The 26,967-nt window shown below is 41.8% G+C and overlaps 1 protein-coding gene and 1 long non-coding RNA gene across 10 annotated transcripts in view; one reads left to right on the top strand and one right to left on the bottom strand.

Moving 5' to 3' along the window:
• Nucleotides 1-3,489: 3,489 nt before the first annotated feature.
• Nucleotides 3,490-9,358, bottom strand: LOC141279755 (uncharacterized). Its single transcript, XR_012334542.1, has 2 exons — nucleotides 8,745-9,358; nucleotides 3,490-5,708 (listed from the first exon to the last, which is right to left on the bottom strand). It is a non-coding gene; the product is annotated as an uncharacterized lncRNA (long non-coding RNA).
• A 33-nt stretch (nucleotides 9,359-9,391) lies between these two features.
• UBP1 (upstream binding protein 1) overlaps nucleotides 9,392-26,967 on the top strand; it is a 70,794-nt gene continuing 53,218 nt past the window's right edge. For 2 of the 9 annotated variants that reach the window (XR_002178742.3, XM_073810956.1), the window contains exons 1-2: nucleotides 9,650-10,042; nucleotides 26,275-26,426. Coding sequence is in view for 7 of the 9 variants with exons in the window: in XM_073810956.1 (XP_073667057.1) it covers nucleotides 9,930-10,042; nucleotides 26,275-26,426 (265 nt within the window). In the remaining 2 variants the exon portion in view is untranslated. Of the gene's footprint in view, nucleotides 9,465-9,649; nucleotides 10,043-21,712; nucleotides 23,243-26,274; nucleotides 26,427-26,967 lie in introns of those variants that run through there. The other 7 variants (XM_073810954.1, XM_019946819.3, XR_002178741.3 and 4 more) reach the window with 7 other exon arrangements.

Below are 26,967 nucleotides of genomic sequence, written 5' to 3'. Positions count from 1 at the left end.
GAAAAGGCCCACCCTGTTCCTGGAAAAATTATTCTGAAATGATCAATTCTTAAACATGTCCTAGTAAAACTATTAGACTTTAAAAGTAGTGGGGGAGGACCTCCCTGGTGGTGCAGTGGTCATGTTGATACTGTAGACCCTTCATATATGTGATGAAGTGGCACTTTACCCCTGTGGTTTTCCTCTTCAAAACCTGTAACATTAGTCCAATCATGTGAAGAAAATCAGACAAATCCAATAAAGGGGCAGTCTAAAAAATACTTGACCAGTATTCCTCAAAACTGTGAAGGTCATCAAAAACAAGGATAGTCGAAGAACCTGTCACAACCCAGAAGAACCAAAAGAGATGTGAAAACTAAATGTAATGCAGCATCATGGATGGGATCCTGGCACAGAAAAAGACATTAGGTAAAAATTAAGGAAATCTGATCACACTATGAACTTTAATGAAAATGATAATAATAGTAATAAATCAATACCGGATCATTAATTGCAAATGGAACATACTAATAAAAAATGTTAATGAAAAGGAAACTGGGTGTAGGTTATATGAGAACTCTCTGTATTATCATCTCAATATTTCTATTAATCTAAAAAACAGTTATAAAAAATAAGTTTATTAAAGAAAAAAAGGACTTCCCTGGTGGCACAGTGGTTAAGAATCCGCCTGCCAATGCAGGGGACATGGGTTCAAGCCCTGGTCCAGGAAGATCCCACATGCTGCGGAGCAACTAAGCCCGTGTACCACAACTACTAAGCCTGCACTCTAGAGCCCACGAGCCACAACTACTGAGCCATCGTGCCACAACTACTGAAGCCCGTGCACCTAGAGCCCATGCTCCGCAACAAGAGAAGCCACTGCAATGAGAAGCCCATGCACTGCAACAAAGGGTAGCCCCTGCTGCCCACAACTAGAGAAGCCCATGCACTGCAACAAAGGGTAGCCCCTGCTGCCCACAAGCCTGCACGCAGCAACGAAGACCCAATGCAGCCAAAAATAAAATAAATAAATTTATTTTTTTAAAAAAAACATAGAGGCATAGACGTAGAGAACAAACATATGGACACCAACAGGGGAAAGGGGGGGTGGGAGGAATTGGGAGATTGGGATTGACATATATACACTACTATGTATAAGACAGATAACTAATGAGGACCTACTGTATAGCACAAGGAACTCTACTCAGTGCTCTGTGGTGACCTAAATGGGAAGGAAATCCAAAAGGAGGGGATATATGTATATGTATAGCTGATTCACTTTGCTGTACAGCAGAAACTAACACAACGTTGTGAAGCAACTATACGTCAATAAAAATTTAAAAACAACAAAACTCAGGTGGGCAGTGGCGAAAACTGCTTTGAAGGAGACTAAAGAGACTGAAAAAACAAATGTAATTGTGAGCCTTAATTGAATTCTGGATTAAAGAAAAAACTATAATAAACAATTTGGGAACAAATGGAAAGATTTGGAAATGAATGTTAATAGATATTATTTAATGATATATAATAATAGAAATTAAATAACTCAATTGAAGTTTAAAAGTTTTGGGATGTGATAATGATATTACAATTCTGTTGGAGAATTTCTTTGTCTTAGAATACATTTTGAAGTATTTACGTATGAAATACTGCAACTTAATTGTTATTGTCAAGAAATATGCAACTTAATTTCACATGGTTAAGCAAATAATAAATAAGTAGGTAAAGAGAGAAAAAAACAAATAAAATATTAACAAGAGTCAAATATATGACTAAAGAATATACAGGTGATCATTTTTCTGTTCTTTCAGTTTTTCTGTAAGTTTTTTAAATTTTAAAATACATAGTCGGAGAAAAAGTAAGAAAGGCTTGAGTTTTTGGAGAAGCATAATATTACATTAAATTTGCCTAGGAGAGAAAAAAATTACCTGTTCTGTTTTCCTCAAGATGAAGGGCATTTGGAAGCATATGAATTACCAGTTCCACAATTCTCCAGAGTAAAACTTTTTCAGTCAGTCATAACTGAGTAAAATATTCAAGCAACTGCCAAGTGGCTGGGGTGCCTCAGTGAAACGATGATAAGCTGAAGACTGTTCACATTCACATATGGTCAAATAGCATTTCATCCTTTGTTGGTTTTTACAACACAGTCAAAGACACCATGAGCGATGTCTATGCTGAGTTGCCTTCTTATCCAGGCTATAGTAGTCAGGTCATTCTTGTTGATGGGATAGGTCCAAGACTAAAAGCTCTTCAGAGATTACTGGGAACCGGGCAGAGTTTCAAGCTCAATCAATGTATTAGTTTATTTAATCCTCATAACAACTCCATGAAGGAGATATACTATTATATCCATCTTACAGATGAGGAAGCTGAGGTAAAGAGAGGTTATGTAACTAGCCCTAGATCACACAGTAATAGTTGGCAGAGCTGGAATTCAAATCCAAAGCTAGCTACGGAGTCCAACCAGTGTCTCACATTCAAAAGAGTACCTGGCCCTTACTTGTGGTTAGGTATTCCACATGATGTTCATATTCTTTGTGACATAGTCCCCAGTTCTCAAAATATGGTTGAAGGGCATTCTTCCTATGCGCATACAGAACCAGGAAGGTACATTCTCATTTTAAAGGCAAAGGGACTTTGATCAAATCCCACCTAATGATATTGTTATCCATCAACCTCAGAATGAGCATATTTGTTAACTGTTCCAGGAACAAATTTTGCTAGTTTTATATCCAGCTGACTTGCAGTATTTCAAACATTTTCCTACCTAACTGGTTGTGGCATGTTTTTTACAAAAATGGCCACAATTTCCCAATCCCGCCCCTATTTCTCTTAACAGAGAATCTGAAAAAACATGCATTTTATTATGGTGAAGCATTTTAAGAACCAGCAGACAAAAATCATCTTTGCTCCCTGTCAGCATTTATAACCTCATAATTGTTGTGATTTTGCGTCTCCTCATGTTAAGAGGCAGAGTCTGTTTCCCCATCCCTTGGACGTGGGCTGGTCTTATGACTTGCTTTGGACAAGAGATTTCAGCACAAGTGATGGTGTTCCCGTTCTGGGCCGATGAAGGCCTTACACTGTCCTGTTGTCTCTTGTAACCCATTCAACTGCCATGAGCATAAGGCAGGGCTAGTCTGCAGAAGGATGGGAGGCCATGCCATGCAGGCAAACCCCAGATGTTGGCGAGAGCCGGCCAAGATCAGCAAGGCCATCCCACAGCTCATTGCTGCAACATGAGGAAGCCTCACTGAGCTCACAATAGCAGCCCAACTGAGCCCAGCTAAATTTCTGACCCACAGAAGCATGAGCTAAGTAAATGCTGGTTGTTTTAAGTCACTAAATTCTGAAATGGCTGGTTGCACAGCAAAACCTAACTGACACTCCAGCTCACTGGGTACTTAGCACTGGCTTTTCCAAAACCTCAATATGTCCCAAAGGTACACCCAGCACCCCACTGTCTTAATCTCTTCAGGCTGCTATAACAAAATACCACAGACAGGGTGGCTTATAAACAACAGTATTTATTTCTCACAATTCTGGAGGCTGGAAGTCTGAGATCAGCGGGCCAGCATAGACAGGAGAGGGCTCTCTTCTGGGCTGCAGACTTCTCATTGTGTCCTCACATGGCACAAGGGGCTAGAGAACTCTGTGGAGTCTCTTTTTATAGCACTTATCCCATTCACCAGGGCTCTGCCCTCATGATCACCTCCCATCACCTTGAATTTTGAGGGAACACAACAGACACTAGCACCATGAACCTCTTAACAAAGAATCTGAAAGGATGCATATTTTGAAATGGTTAAGCAAAGCCCAAGGACCATCACACAGAAAGTGTCTTTGCTAACTTGCCAGCATTTGAAAATCATACTATTTATCATTGATTTTTCTCAAGGACTTCTTGCTGTGCAGAAGTCCAAGGAGGTAGCACTTTTTAATCTGGCGCTCAAATGTGAACATCTCTCAGACCCCATTTTCTCCATCAGGAGCTCGTCCTTCCTGTTTACCAGCTGTCTTCCTGGTCATTAGCTGTTACTAAGTACTGATTGGATGAAGGCTCTGTAAGAAGAACAGTCGTTCATTGGCTGATCTCCAGGGTCACATCTGAGAGGAAACGGTAGGTATGGGATCACTGACCATGGCAATAGCAGCTTTTCTGTTGAGAGCTGTAAGAGCTGCTCTCGCAGTTTTGCAAAACAGCAAGAACAGAGTGTTCTTCAGATGCGGCTCATCTTTACCATTACTGGCAACATAACATTCTAGTGGTGAGGTTTCAGGTTGTCCTGCAAGAGGTAGCCCCTCAATTTAGTTGCTCTTTTCAATGAAATTTTCTGTGTGGGTATATCTCAAAGATGTGCTCCAATTTGTGTATTTTTTGGAGTTGCAGTGTACAAACGCCGTTTTCACTGTACTTTGTTTAATCTATTTATAGGAACTTTATATATTAGGGAAATAAAACTTTGGTCCATGATCTAAGTTCTAAACAGTTTTTTTCTGTTCTCTTTTCATTTTGCTTATGGTGGTGTTTACTAAGAAGAAAAGTACAATTTTTATGTTTTCAAATGTTATCAGCCTCTTAAGATTTCTAGATTTTGTGTCATAATTAAAAAAGCCTTTTCATCTCTGAAGGAAATTATGTTCCTCCTCTAAAATTATGTTCTCATATTTTCTTTAGTGTTTTACGATTTTGCTTCTATCCTTTCAAACCTTCTTGGAAAAACAAAAAACTTCAAGTCACTTGGAGTTTATTCTGATATGTCTTTCAGATAGTTAATGTTGATTCCCAAATCACTTATTGAATATCCCATTTTCCTCCACGATTTGAGATGCCACTTTTTACTGCATAAATTTCCATATTCATATTGATTTTTCATTCTCTTCCCTTGCTCATCTGTCTATTCATTTACCAATGCACACTTTTTACATATTTAGGTTTTACAATGTCCTAATATCTTTTGACTTTTTCAAATTTTTTGGATTGTTTTTGCTCATTTATTTTTCCATATTAATCTTAGAATCAGCTTGTCCAGTTAAAAAATTCTGTTACTATTTTTTACTGGAATCATATTAAATGTATTGGTTAGCTTAAGGAGAACTACCATTATAAAACTGAATGTAGTAATTTTTTTTTGGCTGCATTGGGTCTTTGTTGCTGCGCACAGGCTTTCTCTAGTTGTGGCAGTGATCAGGGGCTACTCTTCATTGTGGTGTGCAGGCTTCTCACTGCGGTGGCTTCTCTTGTTGCGGAGCACGGGCTCTAGGTGCGAGGGCTTCAGTAGCTGCGGCGTGTGGGCTCAGTAGTTGCTGCACACAGGCTCTAGGGCATGAAGTCTTCAGTAGTTGTGGCCCATGGGCTTAGCAGTCATGGCTCGTAGGCTCTATAGCGCAGGCTCAGTAGTTGCAGTGCACAGGTTTAGTTGCTCCACGGCATGTGGGATCTTCCCGGACCAGAGATCGAACCCATGTCCCCTGCACTGGCAGGTGGATTCTTAACCACTGCACCACTAGGGAAGTCCCTGGATGTAGTATTTTTTGTTTTCAATGTACAGTTGTGTTTATTTTGAGAATTAAAAAATTTTGCTCACATAGTTCTTTACAATTATTAGGTTAGTTCCTAGGTATTTTACCTTTTAAAATTACATTGTAGGGACTTCCCTGGCAGTCCAGTGGTAAGACTCTGCACTTCCAATGCAGGTGCATGGCTTCGATTCCTGGTTGGGGAACTAAGATCCCACATGCCATGCAGCATGGCCAAAAAAAAAGGAAAAAAAAGAAAAGATTAAAATTATACTGTAAATTGATCCTTTCCTTCTATTATATTTTCAAACTTGTTTGTTTATATAAAGCTATTGATTTATGAATATTCATGGCATATGCCACTGTGTTATTAAATTTTTACTTGTTTCCCATGAGATTCCCACGTATATGAGCATATAGTCTACAAACAGTGATAATCTTAACCTCCTTCTTTCCATTTCTATACCTCAAATTTTTTTTTCTGATCTAATTCTGCTGTTTTAGTGCCTTCAAAAACCTATTAAGTGGAAATTCCCTAGCGGTCCAGTGGGTAGGACTCCATGCTTCCACTGCAGAGGGCACAGGTTCAATCCCTGGTCAGGGAACTAAGATCCCACAAGCCATGTGGTGCAGCCAAAAAAAAAAACAAAAAACAACCAAAAAACCTATTAAGTGATAATGATGAATGTGGCTGTTCTGGTTAAAAATATGTTCACAAGTTCCTTGACATTCATCCCTTCAAAAGATGGACTCATCTTTTTGAATGAAGGCTGGCTTGAATGACTTACTTCTATGGAACAGAAATAAAGTGAAAGGGATGGTGTGTGACTTTGGAGACCAGGTCATAAAAGGGACTGCAGCTTCCTTCCTCTTTCATGGTTTACTTACTCTGTGCCAGTGCCATGGTTTGTTTTGTTTTTTTTGGCTATGTTGGGTCTTTAGTTGCGGTGAGCAGGGGCTACTCTTCATTGCGGTGCGCGGGCTTCTCACTGCGGTAGCTTCTCTTATTGCAGAGCACGGGCTCTAGGGGAGCAGGCTCAGTAGCTGTGGCTCGCAGGCTCTAGAGCACAGGCTCAGTAGTTGTGGCGCACGGGCTTAGTTGCTCTGTGGCACGTGGGATCTTCCTGGACCGAGGCTCGAACCCGTGTCCCCTGTATTGGCAGGCAGATTCTTAACCTCTGTGCCACCAGGGAAGTCCCCAGTGCCAAGTTCTGAGGACACTCAAGCAGGCTTGTGGTCCCAAATGTTGAGGCACTGAGGCTTCTGGCCAACAGTCATGCAAGTGAGCTTGGAAGTGGATCCTCCTGCCCGGATTAAGCCTTCACAACTGAAGCCTCAGCTGATATCATGACTGTGACTTTATGAGAAACTCTGAACCAGAAGAATACAGTTAAGCTGCACCCCCCCTCTTGTGTGTTGGTGAAGTTTTTGCTTATTGGACTAGATTATAAATTGATTCACATGACACACAAAGTTTAAAAATGATTTGTATCAGCTTGGACTGAAAGGGACAGTGACAGTACAACGTGAAGAGAGGTCTTTAGACCCCTTCACAACTATAGACAGGAAGCAGCTGAGAAAATGATTTAACTGTAAACATGGGTACCTTTTATGGAGATGGAAGGATAACTCAGAGGGTGGAGCCAAGAGCCCAGTGGATGGAGAAAAGAGCCACTGAGTACTCTCAGGAAGTTGACAGAGTCCTAATCAAGGAACCGGCAACATTTACCCAGTTAGATTTCAGAACTTCTGTGGACTAGTGACTACTATGTGCCTTTCATTGCTCTCCTCTTTGAAGGGAAATGCCTATAGAGACACAGTTTCCCATGCCTCTCTCATTGCATGTGATGTATGTGGTAGTGGTTAGTGCAGATCTCCTGTCTTTTTAATTCACAGACCTTCATATGGAGAGGAACGACTTGAGTTACACCCAAGGAACTGCATCCAAGAGCTCATTTGCTCCAGGACCTCACAAGATTCCGGACCTTAATGCTGTATTGGAATGAGAACTTTACAGGGGTCTGGGGAGGGGATGAGTGTATGCTGCATGTAAAAAGAATGTAAAACAGTTGTGGCCAGAGGGTGGATTCTGGAAGTTTTAAAACATGGGCCCCAAATTATTTAACTCTCCTCCCATCAATCTGATTCTGTGGCTGCTTGACTAATAGAATACAGTGCAGAATAAAGATTCTGTATCAGTTTCTGGTCCCAGGCCTTACGTGTTTAAAAAAAAAAAAAAGATAGTTGTTAAAGATGGTAAGCAGATTTTATTCAGGACGGTGACTGGTACAGGGATGGCTGCAATGGGATTTTGCAGTGGGGGAGACTGGGCTCAACCTCAAATACAGCATGGTAATTGGGAATTTAGAGCCAAAGAGCAGTGTGGGGGTTAGCAGATGGAAATTCACTAAGAGGAAACATCAAAGGTAAGGGGGTTTCTGGTTAAACCTATCTAACAGGATTCTTGTTGAAGGTAGTCCAGGGTGATCAGATATTACCTAGGTCAGCGGTCCACAACTGACCAGGGCACCAGGGACCGGTTTCGTGGAAGACAATTTTTCCACGGCCCGGGGGTGGTTCAGGCAGTAATGCAAGCGATGGGTGGGTGTGTGTGTCGGGGGGAAGTTCAGGCGGTAATACAAGCGATGAGGAGCGGCAGATGAAGCTTTGCTTGCTTGCCTGCTGCTAACCTCCTGCTGTGCGGCCTGGTTCCTAAGAGGTACCGCTCTGCGGCCCACAGGTTGGGGACCTCTGACCTAGGTGATGATGGAGGCTAAGAAACCTAATCAGTTACGGAACTAGAGGGTTCCTAGAATGACCTAGTGGGGTTCTTGCTAAACCTGAATTTTACAGATGGGACAGGAGGTCAGCAGATTGACTAAAGTTTGATCAAGCAAAGAATCTTTGTCCTAAAACACCAGCAACTGCTACTTCCTGTCTTTTGGGACACTAGCTTTTGGAACCCGTATGCCACGCTGTGAGGAAATCAAGACCACATGGAAAGGCCACGTGTAGGCATTCCAGCAGGCCCAACTGAGGTCCCGGTCCACAGCCAGTATCAAGCATCAGACATGAGTATGGGAGCCCTTGACATGATTTTAGCTGCACTCATAGGAGAGGCCCTGGATGGGAATCCCCTAAGCCCAGTGAACCCCAGAAGCAAGAACAATAACAACAGCGTAATTGCCATCTGTTCCTGCGACCCAACCCCTCCTTTAGTTCAAGCTCGCCAAACCACTCACGGGAATTAGCAGTTGAGGGAACTTTCCGGAGCCCTTCCTCGGGAGTGATGATTGGCTTGCACTCACGTCAATCAAGACTTTCTGCCCAATGGACCTTTCAGCCTCCAGACAGGGTGTGAGCCTATTGGCTAGCACAACCGCGCTCTCCATCTGTAGTGTGGGCAAAACCCAGAAAGTACCCACAAAGACCACACAGGATAAAAACACCTCCAGAAGTGGCGTTTAGGGCGGCTTCCTACAGTGCGGTCCAATGAACTCTTTCTTTTGGCAGCAACTTCAGTCCTCGAGCCCGCCCAAAAGGAAGAAGATCTTGACTGGTTGTTTAGCACAGGGGCACAGAGACTCACGGGAGCCTCGACGAAGCGCTTGCCGTTATTGTTCAGATCGCCTGTCAATCAGCGCGACTTTCTGGATGGGCGGAAACTGGGGGCCCTTTGGCACCGCCTCTTCCTAGGCTGGTGTGTAAGGAGGTCGCCAGGCCGCAGCGGCTGGGAACCTGCCGCGTGGGCGGGGCCGCGCTGCACGGCCCTACAGTTGCTTCAACGTGAAGCGTCGGGAGTGCAGCGAACCTCGGGGCCGTGAGAGGGGGGCTTGGCCCGGTGCGAGCGCGGGGGCGGGGCCGCGGCCGGGGCGGGGCTGGAGGAGGCGGAAGCGGCGAGCGAGCTGGAGCCGGAGCCGTAGCGAAGCCAGCGTCCGGGCCGGCGGGACGGCGTCGGCTGGGTTGGCCGGGGCGGCGGGGCGCTAGAGCCGGGGCGGGCGGGCAGCGGGCCGGGGGTCGAGGCCGGGGGTCGGGTGACGGGCGGGCTGAGCTCCCGCCCCCCGCGCGGTCCCGGGGAGGATGCGGCCGGGGGCCTCGGGGCGGGGCGGGCGGTGGCGGCGGCAGCGCTAGCGGCGCAGGGGGTGGGCGGCGGCGGCATGAGGCGCGGGGCCGGCGTCCGCGGGAGGGAGGCGCTGCCCGCGGCCCGGCCGCTCCCGCTGCAGCTGCTCGCCGGGTTCGCCGTGCCCTGCCCGCGGGGCCCTGGCTGTTCTCATCCCGGCCGCCGCCCGGGCTGCCGCTGGTGACGACTCGCCGCGCCGCCGGAGGCTTCACCCGCGCCCTCCCCCAGGACGCGCCCGTGGAGCTCCGGCCTCTTCGCCCCGCTCGCGGAGGCCGCGCTGCGCGCCGGGCGGCGGCGAAGCCGGAAGATGGCCTGGGTGCTCAAGATGGACGAGGTGATCGAGTCCGGGCTGGTGCACGACTTCGACGCCAGTCTCTCGGGCATCGGGCAGGAGCTGGGCGCCGGCGCCTACAGCATGAGGTACCAGTGCCCGGGCGCGGGCGGGCGGGCGGGCGGGCGGGCTGGCGGAAGCCTCTGTCTCCTTGGGAAAGGCCTGCACGACCCTGGGCCTCTGACCGCGCCATGGAGCCCTGCGGGCCTCTGCCCACGGCGGGGGCCGGCGACGGAGGGCGGCCCCGCAAGCTTTGGCCCGGGGACCGCCCCTGAGGGCTGCATTTTTGCTGTAAAATACGCCCCGCTGTTAGGATGGCTTGAGTTGGGGGAAGGGACTTCCTTGCCTTGCAAGTGATTTACAAGTCACTTAGAGCTGGAATACAGTGTACGAAATGCTAGGACTCGTGTTGGGAGAACACTCTCCAGGGTTTTGGCATTAGTTCCTATTCTGTTCTACATTGTAGTCTTTATTGGTTGCAAATTTTAATCACTTGATATTCCAATAGTAATTATCATAAGTGAAAGTAGCCACAGGGGGGAAAAGCACATTAACTTGGGTTTTTTAATTGTCTCAAAGTGAAGTTTTTCACTGGGGGGACTACCCTCTGAGGCTGTTTCCTTTTGAAGAAGGCTTTAAGATGCACTGATTGCACCACAAACAAGAGTTTGTTTAGTCTCAGCTGTCTGAGACTAAAGCAGCCATTCATTTTGTTTAATTTTGATAGGTTGAAACAGATCTGAACTTAGTCTCTCGCCTTTATCCTGAAGAACACTGGGTTTTTCCTATCAGTTTGGCAGCTCTGTATTTTTATTTTTTTAGCAGTTTTATGGAAATATAGTTTACTTAGTATACGTTCACCCGATTAAAGTGTAAAATTCAGTGGTTTGGCAATTTTTCGTAAATGCGAATTAAATGAGATTTTGCGAAGAGACTCTTTAAAGTAATGACTGATGTCTTTGACGAGCTGTCCAGTTTCCCAGTAGCTTTCATACCTCTCACTGCAGCTCTGGGGGAGGACAGGGAGCATTAAAGTCTTGAAGAAGAACGACTTCTGGGTCAGAGCAGGCCTTGGATGGTAGGGGCTGCTCCCTGAAATAATTTGGCTTTTAAATCTTAAACAGAACTCTGAGCTGAAAAGTGGAGATGTTTCTTAGGGTGTGGAAGCACATGGATGAAAGCTTCAGGTCGCCGGTCTCTGACCCTGATTGGGTCTGTGCTGGTCTGCCTGAACTTGGCACTTCCTCTCTCTGCAGCTGTGCAACTTGAGGGCTCTGGATGAGGTGGCTTATTTTCTAGAACAACTGTCTTAGTGTTGAGGAAATTGAGCTACTGAAAGTCATAAGGTCACCCCAGTCGGCAGTACAAGAGGCACTGATTCACAGTGAAAACGTGTGGGCCTCAAGGGCCATGCTGCTCCTTGAGACCCTGGACTTGCAGTGAAGGCAGAAGAGGGCAGGTGAGGCAGATTCAGTGTTTCTTCTCAATTATGGTTAAGTGAAGGTTTGCTGCTGAGAGCTTTGCTTACTGAGGGTTATTTTGAGCTTTTACTTTTTTTTCTCGAGTTCTGTGTGTTTCAGTGATTCAGCCAACTAGTGAACTTTTGTTTATGGTCTAGAAGGAAAATCTTGATATTAAACCTTTTCATTACCTTGTCCTTAAAGGTATTTTCTGACATCTTTGTAATTCTGTGTCTTTTTACAACACTTTCCATGGGGACTTTTTCCATTGATTGTTTTTGGTTATTGGTTATATGGTATGTGTCATTTAATCTGAATTTTCTAGTATCTTTGAAGGCAAATACCATTTTTAAGGAGCTTATTTAGTTTTCTGTACTTAATTGGGTCCTCAAGAGGAGCCAGGAGAGTACTTGCCTCTTGCAAATTCAAGGCCCATTATTTCAAATACAAATTTAGGAAAACTCCAAGATTGCTTTGATCTGAAGAAGGTCTGAAGAAGGCTGTTGCAGTCCTCCTTTGATGGCTCTTAGGCTTCCCACGCCCAGCCCTGGAGCTGGGGAGTGCCCAGCCTCCTCTCTGCAAGGGCAATGGCCTCCTTTCCTCAGGCATCGGGGAAGCGGGACATTCCCGAGCTCCAGGGAAGTAAGGCTCATGATTCTTGTCTGTTTCATTTGTTCTCTCAAATTCAAGAAATAAACTTTAGGCGCTAAATTTGAAATTATTGGAAAAGTGACGTCTTGATAAAAATTTGCTCTGGAGGCAGCTTTGCATTTTTCTTTCAAAGTGAAGTATGCTTGAGGGACTTCCCTGGAGGTCCAGTGGTTAAGACTCTGCGCCGGAGTGGTAGGGGAACTAAGATCCCACCCGCCACGCAGTGTGACCAAAAAAAAAAAAAAACCCAAATTGAAGTACGCTTACTGTGTTTGCTTTTTGTATGGCTTAAACCAAGAGGTATTTCTAAAGACTTCTTTAGGAAATGATTTCTTCAGCTTTGAAGGAAGATAGCATGAAAGAAACATGTGGTTTCTCTCACTAGTCTAACAATTTAGAAATATATATTTGCATTGAATGATGTAGGCTGATAGTATTGGGATATGATGAGGCTAATTTCTGGTAAAATCTTTGCTTCCCTTATTTTTTCTACACTCGTTCTCATTGTCTGTGTTCTTCTGTGTGTACTCTGGTACCCCATTTGTATGTGAGGCATAGGCTGCTGCAGATTCTGTTTGAAATGAGGCAGGTCATAAATGCTTTTTAAAATCTTAGTTACAATATCAGGAGTCTAGAGATGGTTGAAGAGACCCTAGAAAGCTAATAGACCAATCCTTTTCTTGTAAGTGTTTAAACCAAAGTTTGTAGTTGTTAAAGCGATTGTCAGTGGCACCACCAGTCCAAGTGAGGACTGAGTTTCCCCTCACTAAATGAAGGCCGAAACCCATTGTAACTTGAAATCTGGGTCATTCATGTTTTGTGAAGTAAGGAGCAGATAACCAAAGGACTTGAAAAAGTAAAACTCATTAGAACTCTCCTAGGAGGGTCTTTTGGGCCACCTGGTAATTTTATTTCCATCTTAAGTGTTCACATGAAATGTATAATCTATAATAAGTTAACTTTCAGGATTTAACGAGTAATTTGAAAAATAAAAGTAATGTGAATTCTTTATGCATAAAAACTTTTTTAATATTAAATTATTACTTTACAAAGGGCATTGGTCTGAGCCCTCTTAAACTTCACTATGGTATACATCTGTTTTGAAACAAAAGGTATACTTCACATATTCTTAAGTGAGAGGTACATTCATAGTTTACAAATAATTTGCTAAATCAAAACTGGTTTGGGGTGAAGACAGATTTCCTATGTTGATTGAAAGATTAAAATGTCAGTTTATAGACCCTTTGAGGTAATGGGAAAATTTTAACTTTGATCAGTGTTAAGTTAGTAAAAGATTACAAAGGATATGGTTTATTATGTAGCTATTAATAGCTTATAATTTTCTTTGGGTCTCATGCTAAAGCAGAATGTCCTTGAGTAGGTGACATTTCTTGGAAGTATAGAAAATTTTCAGGATCAGTGAGATTTGAACAATTTATTAGGGTGGTACCTGAGACTGCTTCCAGAATCGGCAATAATTTCTATAAAATTTCTCATTTCAAATTTTAAAAACTTTTTCTGGGTTTAATCTTGAAAGACTTTAATAAATTGTTGATAAAAAAAGATACTCACTTCAGAGTATAGTATCCGTATTTGTTATTACCTTAAAGCAGGGATTGGCAAATCTTTTCTATAAAAGGCCAGATAGCAAATATTTAAGGCTTTGTAGGCCAGAGGGTCTCTGTCACTCTGTTTTGTTTGTTTACAACCCTTTAAAAAAATGTAAAAACCATTCTTAGGTCCTGATTGTACAAAAACAGGCCAGCTGGGTTTGGCCTTTGGGCTGTAGATTGCTGACCCCTGCTGTAAAGGCTAGATTCTAATAATATACTTTGATTGCCTTGGAAAAACATTTGCTGAGTATTGAAACCTTATATTCAAAAAATAATTTTTATGTAGACTAAGAACTCAGCTAATTTATGTACCTCCTATTGTTTGTCCATAGATTTTATTGTGTTCAATTTTTAAAATCAGGTGTTCTCTCCCCGCACTAAGTAAGATTCAGTACAGTTTATGCCCTTCAATCAGGGCTATTTGAAACTTGGTAGTTTATTGATACGGTCTCATAAATGTGATGTTTCATCGGAGTGACACTTATTAGTTTGCTAGGACAACTTGAACATTTACTTTTGGTGGAAATACTGTCTGATGGTTCATCTTATTTTGCTGTAATTTCTGTGACTGAATTTAAAAGAAGTTCTGTAATATTTATTTTGCTTGCTTTGGGACATATCTGATACATGGTTGTGAAATTCTTCTGCATTGAACCTTGGTAGTAGAGTCTTTTTGTTTTAAACTTTCTGAGTTTGAGTTAGGAGTTTATGTTTACAAGTTAAAAAGGTTGTGTAGATAGTTGACATATACCCTTTACCCAGCTTCTACTTCCATAACTGGAATACAGTCTTCAAAACTGCCTTGGTGCAGAACTGTTACCTAAAGTGCAAAATTCATTTGAATTTCACAGGTTTTTCTTCTCTATTGCCCTTTTTCTAGTCCAGGTTCCAATCTAGGATCCCATATTGCATTTAGTCTTTACCTCCTTCAACAACAATTCCTTAGTCTTTCCTTCTCTTTTATGACTCCGACACTTCTGCTATGTAATAGTCAGAACCGTTGTTTTTAAACACATAAAACTTTTTTGGAAGCAACAATAGGATACCTGTGAATACTATTTAGCTTTTAAAGGATCTCTGTCATTTTAGCAGAATGATTGTTTTTAAAGGCTCATTTTTATTTTATTTTATTTTTTAATTTTATGGCTATGCTGTGCAGCATGTGGGATCCTAGTTCCCTGACCAAGGATTGAACCCACGCCCCCTGCATTGGAAGTGCAGAGTCTTAACCACTGGACCTCCAGGGAAGTCCCAGCAGAACGATTTTGAGTAGAGTAGGACCACTGTTGATGTCATTCATTTATAGATTACTTTGTCTCAGTCTACCTGAATAGAATGGTATGCTGTGTCCTTTGTAGTCTCTTCATAAGCAAGAACTTTTAAATTTTATTAATTCATTTGAAATAACAATTACAAACCATTATATATTACCACAAATATATTTTATTAAAAAACTTTTTTCAGAAACAAAACACTGTGAGAAGAGTAGTATTGTCTTACACTTACAAATTTCTTTTTTTTTTTAACATCTTTATTGGAGTATAATTGCTTTACAATGGTGTGTTAGTTTCTGCTTTATAACAAAGTGAATCAGCTATACATACACATATATCCCCATATCTCTTCCCTCTTGGCGTCTGTCTCCCATCCTCCCTATCCCACCCCTCTAGGTGGTCACAAAGCACCGAGCTGATCACCCTGTGTTATGCTGCTGCTTCCCACTAGCTATCTGTTTTATATTTGGTAGTGTATATATGTCCATGCCACTCTCTCACTTTGTCCCAGCTTACCCTTCCCCCTCCCTGTGTCCTCAAGTCCATTCTCTAGTAGGTCTGCATCTTTATTCCCATCCTGCCCCTAGGTTCTTCATAACCATTTTTTTTTAGATTCCATATATATGTGTTAGCATACGGTATTTGTCTTTCTCTTTCTGACTTACTTCACTCTGTATGACAGACCCTGGGTCCATCCACCTCACTACACATAACTCAATTTCCTTTCCTTTTATGGCTGAGTAATATTCCACTGTATGTATGTGCCACATCTTCTTTATCCATTCATCTGTTGATGGACACTTAGGTTGCTTCCATGACCTGGCTGTTGTAAATAGAGCTGCAATGAACATTGTGGTACATGACTCTTTTGAATTATGGTTTTCTCAGGGTATATGCCCAGTAGTGGGATTGCTGGGTCATATGGTAGTTCCATTTTTAGTTTTTTTAAGGAACCTCCATACTGTTCTCCATAGTGGCTGTATCAATTTACATTCCCACCAACAGTGCAAGAGTGTTCCCTTTTCTCCACACCCCCTCCAACATTTATTGTTTGTAGATTTTTTGTTGATGGCCATTCTGACTGGTGTGAGGTGATTCCTCATGGTAGTTTTGATTTGCATTTCTCTAATGATTGATGTTGAACATTCTTTCATGTGTTTGTTGGCAGTCTGTATTATCTTCTTTGGAGAAATGTCTGTTTATGTCTTCTGCCCATTTTTGGATTGGGTTGTTTGTTTTTTTTTTAATATTGAGCTGCATAAACTGCTTGTAAGTTTTGGAGATACATCCTTTGTCAGTTGCTTCATTTGCAAATATTTTCTCCCATTCTGAGGGTTGTCGTTTCGTCTTGTGTATGGTTTCCTTTGCTGTGCAAAAGCTTTTAAGTTTCATTAGGTCCGATTTTTTTTTTTAATTTCTATTTCTCTAGGAGGTGGGTCAAAAAGGATCTTGCTGTGATTTGTCATTGAGTGTTCTGCCTATGTTTTCCTCTAAGCAAACTTCTTTAATATTTGGTGTAGAAAAGCAGATGGATTCTCTTATCTGCTATCGGAATATATTGTTTTGGTTGACATATGTGAAGAAAATCCAGCCTCACGTAGATATGTGTTTGGAAAAGGGGAGATTATTTTAATAGCCCTTTCAGATCATTTTGGAAAGTCGTCTGATAATATACCAGCACTTGAAAAGTGGTAGTTTCTTAAAGTTACAATGTGGACTCTGAAACTGTATCAATGTACTTTTTGTACTGTTACATTAGAATCAATTTGTCTGTTTTGAACTTTGATTGGGTCTCTTACCCTGAGTAATTTTGAAATATGCATGCATTGGTCATTTGGAAAATAATGATTTCTTGAGTTATGCAGATCTTCTAAATGTTGACATTTTTCTCTATGCAGTATCAAAAAATCATATTCCTTAGTATCACCACTGTCCCATCAGAGAAAGTACATGGTGGAGGGTGCAGATTTTATCATTGGTAGCAAATGCTATCACAGTTGTTTTACTCGAAATGATAGGCTCGTTTTATTCATTTTTGAGGAAATTTCTGTCAGATACTCAGGTATGAATAATCATAGTTTGTCAATATTTATTTCAAGTAAAAATGATATTCTGTGAGAGAAGCTGCTAGATCAGCTCACAGATCATAATTTCGTAAAAAACTTTTCCTTGAGACAACCATTGCACTTAGATGTGCAGCAGAAATACCTTATACCTACCCAAGGACCAATATTTAATAAAATTAATACTTTTTATACAATGACTGCTAGTGTAGCTTGGTGCCACTGCCTTGATTCATGCCAAGGCACCTGCAGTTTTAACCACCATCGGTTTTGTGCAAATGTCAACTGAGTGAGAAAGGCAAATAATGGTTCAGTGTTATCCTGAGAATAGGTTTGACCTCCTGAACCCTTGAAAATCTCAGGGTCCCCAGGATTCCATGGACGACACTTTGAGAATCTCTGGTCTAATGTGTGCCTAGAGTTTGGATACTTAAAATATTTTCTATTAAATTAAAAACAAACTAGAGTTCAGAGAGTCCTGGTGTCACTCAACAAAGGGCAGAGCTGGGATTTGAAGCTCCAGAGTTGGGATCTGACCTCCACTTCTTTCCATTGCACCCTTTGCTGCCCACCAATGAATAACTGAGAAGTCTTCTCAAAGTAGAAGAAAATAATCTTTCTGGATAGGAGAAAAATCAGTTGGGAATGCCATATAGATAGATAGATAGATAGATAGATAGATATAAAATTTATTTTTTTTTCTTGTTGTAGCTTTTTTTATTCTCTTTTTCTTCTCTTCAGGACCTTGCTGAACTTATTAGTTCTAATAATTTGTAGGATCTCAGACTTCCTAGTTGATATCTTTAAATAATTATAGATTTATTTCTTCCTGTGTAATCTTTTTTTTTTTTAACATTTAGTTTTTGGCTGCTTCGGGTCTTAGTTGTGGTGCACGGGCTCTTCTTTGCAGTGAGTGGGCTTCTCTCTAGCTGTGGTATGTGGGCTCTGTAGTTGCGGCATGTGGGCTTAGTAATTGCAGTGAACAGGCTTAGTTGCGCTGTGGCCTGTGGGATCTTAGTTCCCCGGCCAGGGATCGAACCAGCGTCCCCTGTGTTGCAAGATGGATTCTTAACCACTGGACCATCAGGGAAGTCCCACTTCCTGTGTAATCTTCACATTTCATTTTCTTGCCTTAGTGTGTGGTCTAGCCTTCACTGCAGTGTTGTTTAGAAGCACTAAGAACTTGAATCTTCAGTCTTCTTACTGATTAGAGAATGCTTCCAAAATTTCATAAATAGGTTGTCTCTGTTTATAGCTGAGATTGGTCCTCAATTTTCTTTTCTTTTCTTTTTTTTGGTTCTCCTGTCCTTTTAAAAAAACATTAAGGCTGTATCAGCTTCAAGTGAGCAGGAGAGCGTTCCCTTTATGACCTAAACTTTTTTTTTTTTTTTGCGGTACACGGTCCTCTCACTGCTGTGGCTTCTCCCGTTGTGGAGCACAGGCTTGGGACGCGCAGGCCCAGCGGCCATGGCTCACGGGCCCAGCCGCTCCGCGGCTCGTGGGATCCTACCGGACCGCATGAACCCACGTCCCCTGCATCGGCAGGCAGATTCTCAACCACTGCGCCACCAGGGAAGCCCTGAGCTAAACATTTTTGTGTGAGGTGGGACTTAACTGTTTCTTCAAGGTTTTGTAAAGCTCACCTGGAATACAGCATTTGGTGATTTTAATTTTTTTTTTTTTTTTGCATGTGTAGATGTTTGACTGCCTGTGTAATTTATTTAATGGGCATAGGAAATATACAATTTATCTGTCTTACCCAGCTGTGGGAATTTTTTTCCAGATTTTTTTTTTAACTGATCTCCATGATGTTTGTGATTACTCTTTCTTTCACTCCATGTATTGCTTGTGTCTTTTCCTTCTTCTGTGACCTATTGCAGAGGTTTGTCTATATCTAGTGTTTTGTAAGAAATCAAATTTTAGTTTTGTTTTTCTCCTCTATTGCATTTTCTCTTTTATTTTTGTCGTCTTCCTTCTTGTCTTGATTATGCTTGTTATTTTCCACCTTCTTTAGTTAGGTGCTTTGTCCTTGGTTTTTGGTGTGTGTTTTCTAATAGATGCATTTACAGCTACATATTTATCTGTAAGTCTGTCTCCCAAGGTTTTGTGGGGTTTTTTGTTTTTTTGGCTGCATTGGGTCTTCATTGCTGCGCACGGGCTTTCTCTAGTTGTGACAAGTGGGGGCTAGTCTTCGTTGCAGTGCATGGGCTTCTCATTGCAGTGGCTTCTCTTGTTGTGTAGCATGGGCTCTAGGCACACAGGCTTCCGCAGTTGTGGCACGCAGGCTCTAAAGCGCGGGCTCAGTAGTTGTGGCGCACAGGCTTAGTTGCTCTACAGCATGTGGGATCCTCCTGGAGCAGGGATTGTACCCGTGTCCCCAGCATTGGCAGGCGGATTCTTAACCACTGCGCCACCAGGGAAGTCCCTCTCTCCCAAGTTTTGAAGGCAGTACCTTTGTTTTCATTCAGTTCTTTTGTTTTCTTTATCTTCTTGTAGTTTTTTATATATTCTGGATACTAGCCTTTGATTATGCATATATGTCACAGATACTTTCTTCTACTCCTTGGCTTGCCTTTCCATTCCCTTTATGTTGGCTTTTGAACAGAAGTACTTGATTTGGATATGGTCAGATTGACCAGCCTTTTCATTTATAGTTAGTCTTTCCCTGCTCTGAGGGTATAAAGATATTCTTATAGTCGTCTCTGAAGATTTATTACTTTACATATTCCATCTAAGTTTATAATCTCTCTAGAGTTTTGTTTTTTCTCTTCTTCTGTTTTTGGTGTAGCATGAGAGGAGGCCAGTTAATTGCAGTTATCCTTGTATGAATATGCAGTTTACCTAATATAACTGAAAAGACTGTTTACTTCTTAACTCTTTATATTGCCATTCTGTTATAAATCCAGTGCCCATCAAGTTCTAAATGTGGTGTTCTGTTTCCAGATTATGGATTCTGTCCTTGTGTTCCTGGGGATACCCAACTAGATCATGTTTTGTCATGGTTTGTCATTATCTCTTGGATTTGACTTGTTAATACTCAATTTAGGAGTTTTGCATCTATATTTATAGTTGAAATGAACCTTTCATTTTCTTTTCTAGTTTTGCTTGTACTTAGTTTTGATTTCAAAATTACCTAAGTCTTCATAAAATGATTTCGGAAGTATTTCCTCTGCTTCTGTTCCGTTGAAGGGTTTGTGTAAGAGCTGCCATTGAAAGTTCGCTAGAACTCGCCTGTGAAAGTTTACTCTGGAGGAATATTAACCACAATATCAGTCTCTGTAGGATTATTTTTTAAAGCTTTTTATGTGTTTTTTTTTTGGCTGCTTTGGGTCTGCGTTGCTGCACGCTGGCTTTCTCTAGTTGCTGTGAGCGGGAGATACTCTTCATTGTGGTGCGCGGGCTTCTCATTGTGGTGGCTTCTCTTGTTGCAGAGCACGGGCTCTAGGCACGTGGGCTTCAGTAGCTGCGGCACGCGGGCTCAGTAGTTGTGGCATGTGGGCTCTAGAGCACAGGGTCAGTAGTTGGGGCATGCGGGCTTAGTTGCTTCACGGCATGTAGGATCTTCCAGGGCCAGAGATAGAACCCGTGTCCCCTGCATTGGCAGGTGGATTCTTAACCACTGAGCCACCAGGGAAGTCCTGCTTTTTATGTCTTGAAGAAAGCTTTGGTGTTTTTTCCTAGGGAGTTGTTCATCTTATCCATATTTTCAAATATGTTGGCATAAAGTTGTTAATATTCTCATCTTATTAGTTTTTATATTGTTAGTTATATCTTTTTTACTCATACTGATCAGTGCCTTCTCTTTTTGATCAGTCTCTCCTAAACTTGTATCTCATTTTTTAGGGCACACTGGACCAGTCCTTTTGTGCACTTGATTCTTGTTTGTCAGGAGTAGGAGAAGTTCCAGATTTTTAAAAAATTTATTATTTTATTTTTGGCTGCACTGGGTCTTTATTGCTGTGCATGGGTTTTCTCTAGTTGCGGCGAGCAGAGGGCTACTCTTCATTGCAGTGTGCTGGCCTCTCATTGCAGTGGCTTCTCTTGTTGCGGAGCACGGGCCCTAGGCACGTGGGCTTCAGTAGTTGTGGCTCATGGGCTCAGTAGCTGTGGCTCGTGAGCTCTAGAGTGCAGGCTCAGTAGTTGTGGCACGCTGGCTTAGTTGCTCCGTGGCATGTGGGATCTTCCCGGACCAGGGCTTGAACCCCTGTCCCCTGTATTGGCAGGTGGATTCCCAACCACTGCACTACCAAGGAAGCCCCACTACTACTGTCTTAATTCTTGGTGGTTTCAAAAGATATTTAAATGGGACTTCCAGTAACGTGACACTTCTGTTCCTTGATTATCTTTCTTATAATGACATGATCTCAGCTACTCAATCGTATGGTCATAGGTTAGACCTTGGCAGTACCAGTCATGCAGCCGACCTGTAATCTCAAATTCGGAGTTCATCTGCTGCCCCCTGCCCTTCACTCGCTACCTCATTACCCTCCTCCTGCCATCACTGAACCCATTAAGATCTACAGTCACTGATGCTGCTCTCAGTTCACTGCTCCTTACCCTCTTGAACTCCTGTTTTCTTCCCCAGCCAGTTTAAGTTTCCCTGGTCAATCATTGTAATTACATTTTGCATATACCTTTGTCTCCCTTGCCCCCCTCTTGCTTTATTCTCCTCTCCTATTTTTTTTTTTTTTTTTGCAGTACGCGGGCCTCTCACTGTTGTGGCCTCTCCCGTTGCGGAGCACAGGCTCCGGATGCGCAGGCCCAGCGGCCATGGCTCACGGGCCTAGCCGCTCCGTGGCATGTGGGATCTTCCCGGACCGGGGCACGAATCCGTGTCCCCTGCATCGGCAGGCGGACTCTCAACCACTGCGCCACCAGGGAAGCCCCTCTCCTATTTTTTATTTTAATAAAACTATAACCCTGATTAAATCTGATTCTTCACCTCTTAGGTGGCTGAATGTGGCTCTAGGAAAGCACTGATTGGGCCTCACTGGAAGTGCATGACCTCAGCTCTCAAGTGCATCCTTTTGCTGCTCAGTGGTCTCACCTCAGTGCCCTTGTCCAGTCCCTCTCCAGTCCAGTTCCTTTCCAGCTCTCCGTAAGGATGGGGTGGTTCCATCTCAGACCCACAACTCTTCCTCCTAGGGCCTACTTTCAGTTGATTTCCGTACTTGGTACTTTACTGAGAAAATTGAACTTCCACATGACTGTACTGGCTTATAAGTTTTTCTTGGTGTATTTAGGTGTGGTTTTTAAAATTATTTATGTTTCTTTGGTTATTTGGGGTTCTTGAATCAGTGAATTAGTGTATTTCATCAATTCTGGAATTCGCTTATTAGCCTTTATCTCAAATATTGCCTCTACCCCATTCTTTTCTGAGACTTCAATGTAAAAACTTCTCACTTTGTCTTTTCTTTCTTAACATCTCTTCTGCATTTTCTATCATTTTGCTCTCCATGCTGCCTTCTGGATAACTTCTTTTACCTATATTCCAGATTCCTTATATATCTTCATTTGTGTGAGCTGTTATTAAATGTGGGTTCTTAATTTTAGCAATTTTATCTTCCGGTTCTCAAAATTCTATTTGTTCCTTTACAGGTTTGCTGTCCCTTGAAATTTCCTGTTCCTTGCAGATCTTTTCAGGCTTATCTTTTATTTCTTTCAACAGAGTAAGCTTAATTTTATCATACGGGTACAGTAATTCTGGCATCTTGAAGTCTTCAGTGGGTATTGGTCTATGTCCAATCAGGAAAAGAGAGAACACTGAGATGTTTCAAGCAGAGAAGGATTTAGTGAAGTATTTGATTGCAAAGGTGCTAGAAGGGTTCAAGGAGGAGAGTTGGCTGCGGGAGGCATGGCTGCTGATGCCCTGAGCTCTCCTGCAGCTATGTTTGCCTCTTCTGCTCTTTCCCACTCCCTTTTAATTTCCCACCAGTGCTTCTTCCCTTTGGAGCAACCTAGGAAGATTCCAGCTGGCAAGAAGTCTTGTATATGTAGTTTTCAGGCCTCTAACTCTCTGCAACAAAGGTAGAAAAGAACTGAATACCAACAGACAGAGTCTTCTCTTGGTTCTTGCTCCTAAAGTCGTGTTTGTCTTTGTGTGCCTGGTTATTTTTGGATACTTGCATTTCAGAATTACTTGGAATAATTCAAAGCCTTGAGTCTTTTCATCTGCTTGTCAGATCCCTGGGCGGCCTACCTGTCTGGGATATGAGATGACAAAATCAGGTGAATACCAGAAATTTCTTATGGTTCAGCCTGGTAGAAATTATGACAAATTATCTGGAGACCTAGTTTTTCATTTTAGTAATAATTGATTACCAGTGCTACAATTCATTCATCAATTTAACAGATATTTGAGCTCCTTCTTTGTGCTAGATGCTGGATTTAGTCAGTAAAGAGAAACCAATTTGGAGGGTGGTTATATACTTATGGAGGTTACAAATTTAAGTCCCGTATACTGTTGGAAAATGAAATGCTTTGTGGATAGAGCAGGAAAGGGGAAACTGGGAGTACAGATGGGAAGATTACAGTTGTCACTGGAAAGGTGACATTTGAATGAAATGAGCCAGTAGGACATCAAGCAGAAGAGGGGCCAATGCAGAGAGGCCCTGGAAAAGGCGGGGAAGGAGACTGGCTGAGGCAGAGAGACGGAGGGTGGGTAGGTGAAAAGGAAAGAAGAGCAGATTGAGTAGGGCCTTGTTGGACCTTGTAGGGACCCTGGTTTTGAAAGTGAGCTGATGGGGAGAGTTCAAAGTAATGAAATGATCTGAATTCTGTTTGAAGAGGCTTTCTCTGGCTGCTGTGTTGGTTGGAATGCATTTTCTTTCTAATTAAGTAAAAAATTAATTGGGATTTCATTAACAAATGATCTCTATGTGTTTATATGTTAAGTTTATTCAGGAGTCTTTTAGCACCTACCATGAGCATAGTAGCCTATAACCAAGTGAATAAAATGGTGGTTGCCTTATAGAATCTGAAGCAAATAAAATTTTATTTACTATGTGTAACAGTTTACTTACAAATAGCCATTCTTATGCAGTCTGATGTCTTATTTTGATGACGTGTATGTAATGATCAACCCAAGCAGTTAGTGTTAAGATCTTAAAATTATTCTCCATGTCACTTTTTAGTATAATTAACTAAATGCATCTGAGTTATAGCTCTCATCTCATTTTTTATTTCTTTCTCACCAAGAGAAATTTTTTTTTTTTTGGCTGCACCATGTCGCTTGTGGGCTTTTAGTTCCCCGACCAGGGATTGAACCCAGGCCCTCAGCAGTGAGAGCATGGAGTCCTAACCACAGGACCGCCAGGGAATTCTCTCACGAAGAGAACTTGAAACGCTTACATATACATGACATAGAATATGTATGTATTTTCATCTACCATGGAGCCACTTTGACTGCTATGGTTGTTTTTAATAAAGAGAGCTGCTCTGAATCTTAAAGTACCATTTGTAAGTTTCCTGAAAAGTTTTTATATCTGCTCCAAGGTTTTTATCCCTGTCCTGGAGGAAGGCTGGGGACCATTCCTGACTATGTGTTCCTCACTTATACTTTTGACTTAGGAGTGTTTTGACAGTTCCTAGGTATAAATAAAGGAGAAGGAGAATTAGTGGGTAATTCAGTCCCTGACTAATCAGTCTGGTGCTTTAATAGAAATGTATGTGAGAGGAGGGAATGCAGGGCTTCCCTTTCATTTCATTTATTTCCACATTTTGCTTTTAAATTGAATTTAATTAAAATGGGGTAGCCAGATATCTGAGTCAGTTAACAGCTTGTAAGAAGAAATAAACAATTCAGACAAGCCTTTGCTGTTCTTATTGTTATAGTAGTTATTCATTTGGATATTTTGCTGTTTTACCTTTCATTGAGGAATGGACGTAGAAAAGCCATCGAGATATAAATGTACAGCTCAGTGAATTATCTCAAAAAAAGAAATACCCACCCTTCATATGTTAATGGTGGGAATGTAAAATGGCGCAGTCACTTTGTAAAACAGTTTGGCAGTTTCTCAAAAAGGTAAAGAGTTACCATATGACCCAACAATTCTACTTCTAGGTATATATCCAAGGGAATTAAACATGTCTACACAAAAATACATGCAAGTGTTCATAGCAGCATTATTCATAATCAAAAAAATGGAAACAAGCCAAAGGTCCACCTCCAATGATGGATAAACAGAATGTGGTATATTCATACAATGGAATATCATTCAGCCTTAAAAAGGAATGAAGTACTGATACATGCTACAACATGAATGGACTTGAAAACATACTAAAAGAAGCAAGTCACAAAAGGCCACATGATTCTTTTTGCGTTAAATATCCAGAATAGGCAAATCCATAGAGACAAAGCAAATCAGTGGTTGCCAGGGTTGGGGGATAGGGAGTGACTGCTAAGGGTATGAGATTTCTTTCTGAGGTGCTGGAAATGTTCTGGAATTAGATAGTGGTGAAGACTGTACAACTCTGTGAATATATTTTAAAAAACACTGAATTATACACTTTAAAAGGGTGAATTTTGTGGTATGTAAATTATACCTCAGCTCCTTTTTTTTTTTTTAAAGGCAAACCAGACACATCCATGTGTGTTTAACCACCAAAGTTAACAGAATATAGACAGTACCCCAGAAGACCTCCCCATCCCCCTCCCGATCAATGACCCAAGTTATTCTTGGAGGGAAAAATAGCAGCTGTTTCTACTGCTACTGTTTGCTTCTCAGAAGAAGCCATTGTTGTAGACTAAGTATGAAGCTTTATGCTCTCAGCGTTTAGCTAGGACCAGCAGGGAACTTTTTGTAAAATACCATTTAATCAAATGCTTCTTTGTGATTTCATGGTGCCAGTGTGACCTACCTTTCAAAACAGGTGGCTGTGTACTCTTGCTTTTATTTATTTTTTAATAGAAATGAGTTTAAAGTTTTTGACTAATTTTTTTCACATAACTTTTTTTTTTTTTTTGTACCACATGTATTATTAGCCTGATCTCTTTGTCAGTAGTTTGGACTTAACTATTAAATATTTCTTATTTTAATGCTCTGCCTAATCGTAGGCACCCCCCCCCCCCAACTCACACTAGAGGTATGGTTTATTAAAACTATCTTTTGGGGGAGCCAGATTAGCATTAATAGTTCTTTTATTCTACATATCATATCTGATCTTAAATTTTAAAAGAAACTACCACTAAATATTTTTATGTTTTTAAATGTTTTAAACCCAGAATAAGGTCAGTGTTGATTTTTTTTTTTGCTTTTCAGCGATGTCTTGGCATTGCCAATTTTCAAGCAGGAAGATTCCAGCCTTCCATTGGATGACGAAACCAAACACCCGCCCTTCCAGTATGTGATGTGTGCAGCAACGTCACCAGCTGTGAAGCTGCACGATGAAACGCTCACGTACTTGAACCAAGGTTGGTACGGCTGCATCACACTTTAAGAGTTCACAAAAATCTGAAATAGGGTTTTGGCATTGCAGCCTAGAATAATGGTAATAATTGAAAATTAGATTCTTTTTCTCAGTTTTTACAACTTTAGTTGTAAAATTGTAGGAATTTTAGTGTGAGCCAACAAAGCAATTGTTTGTGGAAACTTATTTGCACAAAAAGGGTCTGTGGAACAAGATTTATTACAGGATTTCTTTAGACAAAATCCAAAGGAGGAGCAGGTAATAAAGGATGTCAGTTATTTTTAGGAACATGGTTTCAGTGTGGAACTTGAGAATGAATCAGAAGTCCAGCTAGCAAGGGACTTGGTCTCAGGAACGAAGCAGGTTTGTGCTGGTAATAGAGTCCAGCAAGGTGGAGTCTGTGGCTAAAGTAAACTGCGTCAAATCTTGTCTACACTTAATGAGAATACTATGTTTCGGTGATATGAAAGCGAGAGTGGGCAGAACGGAAAACGGAGATGTGAGGGTAGGATATACAGTTGGAGAGAGGAAAGGATTTTTTTTGA

The sequence above is a fragment of the Tursiops truncatus genome, chromosome 10, assembly GCF_011762595.2.
Source record: "Tursiops truncatus isolate mTurTru1 chromosome 10, mTurTru1.mat.Y, whole genome shotgun sequence".
NCBI classification, from domain to species: Eukaryota; Metazoa; Chordata; class Mammalia; order Artiodactyla; family Delphinidae; genus Tursiops; species Tursiops truncatus.
Note: the sequence above shows the minus strand (reverse complement) of the source record. Positions and strands in the feature narration are given on the sequence as shown.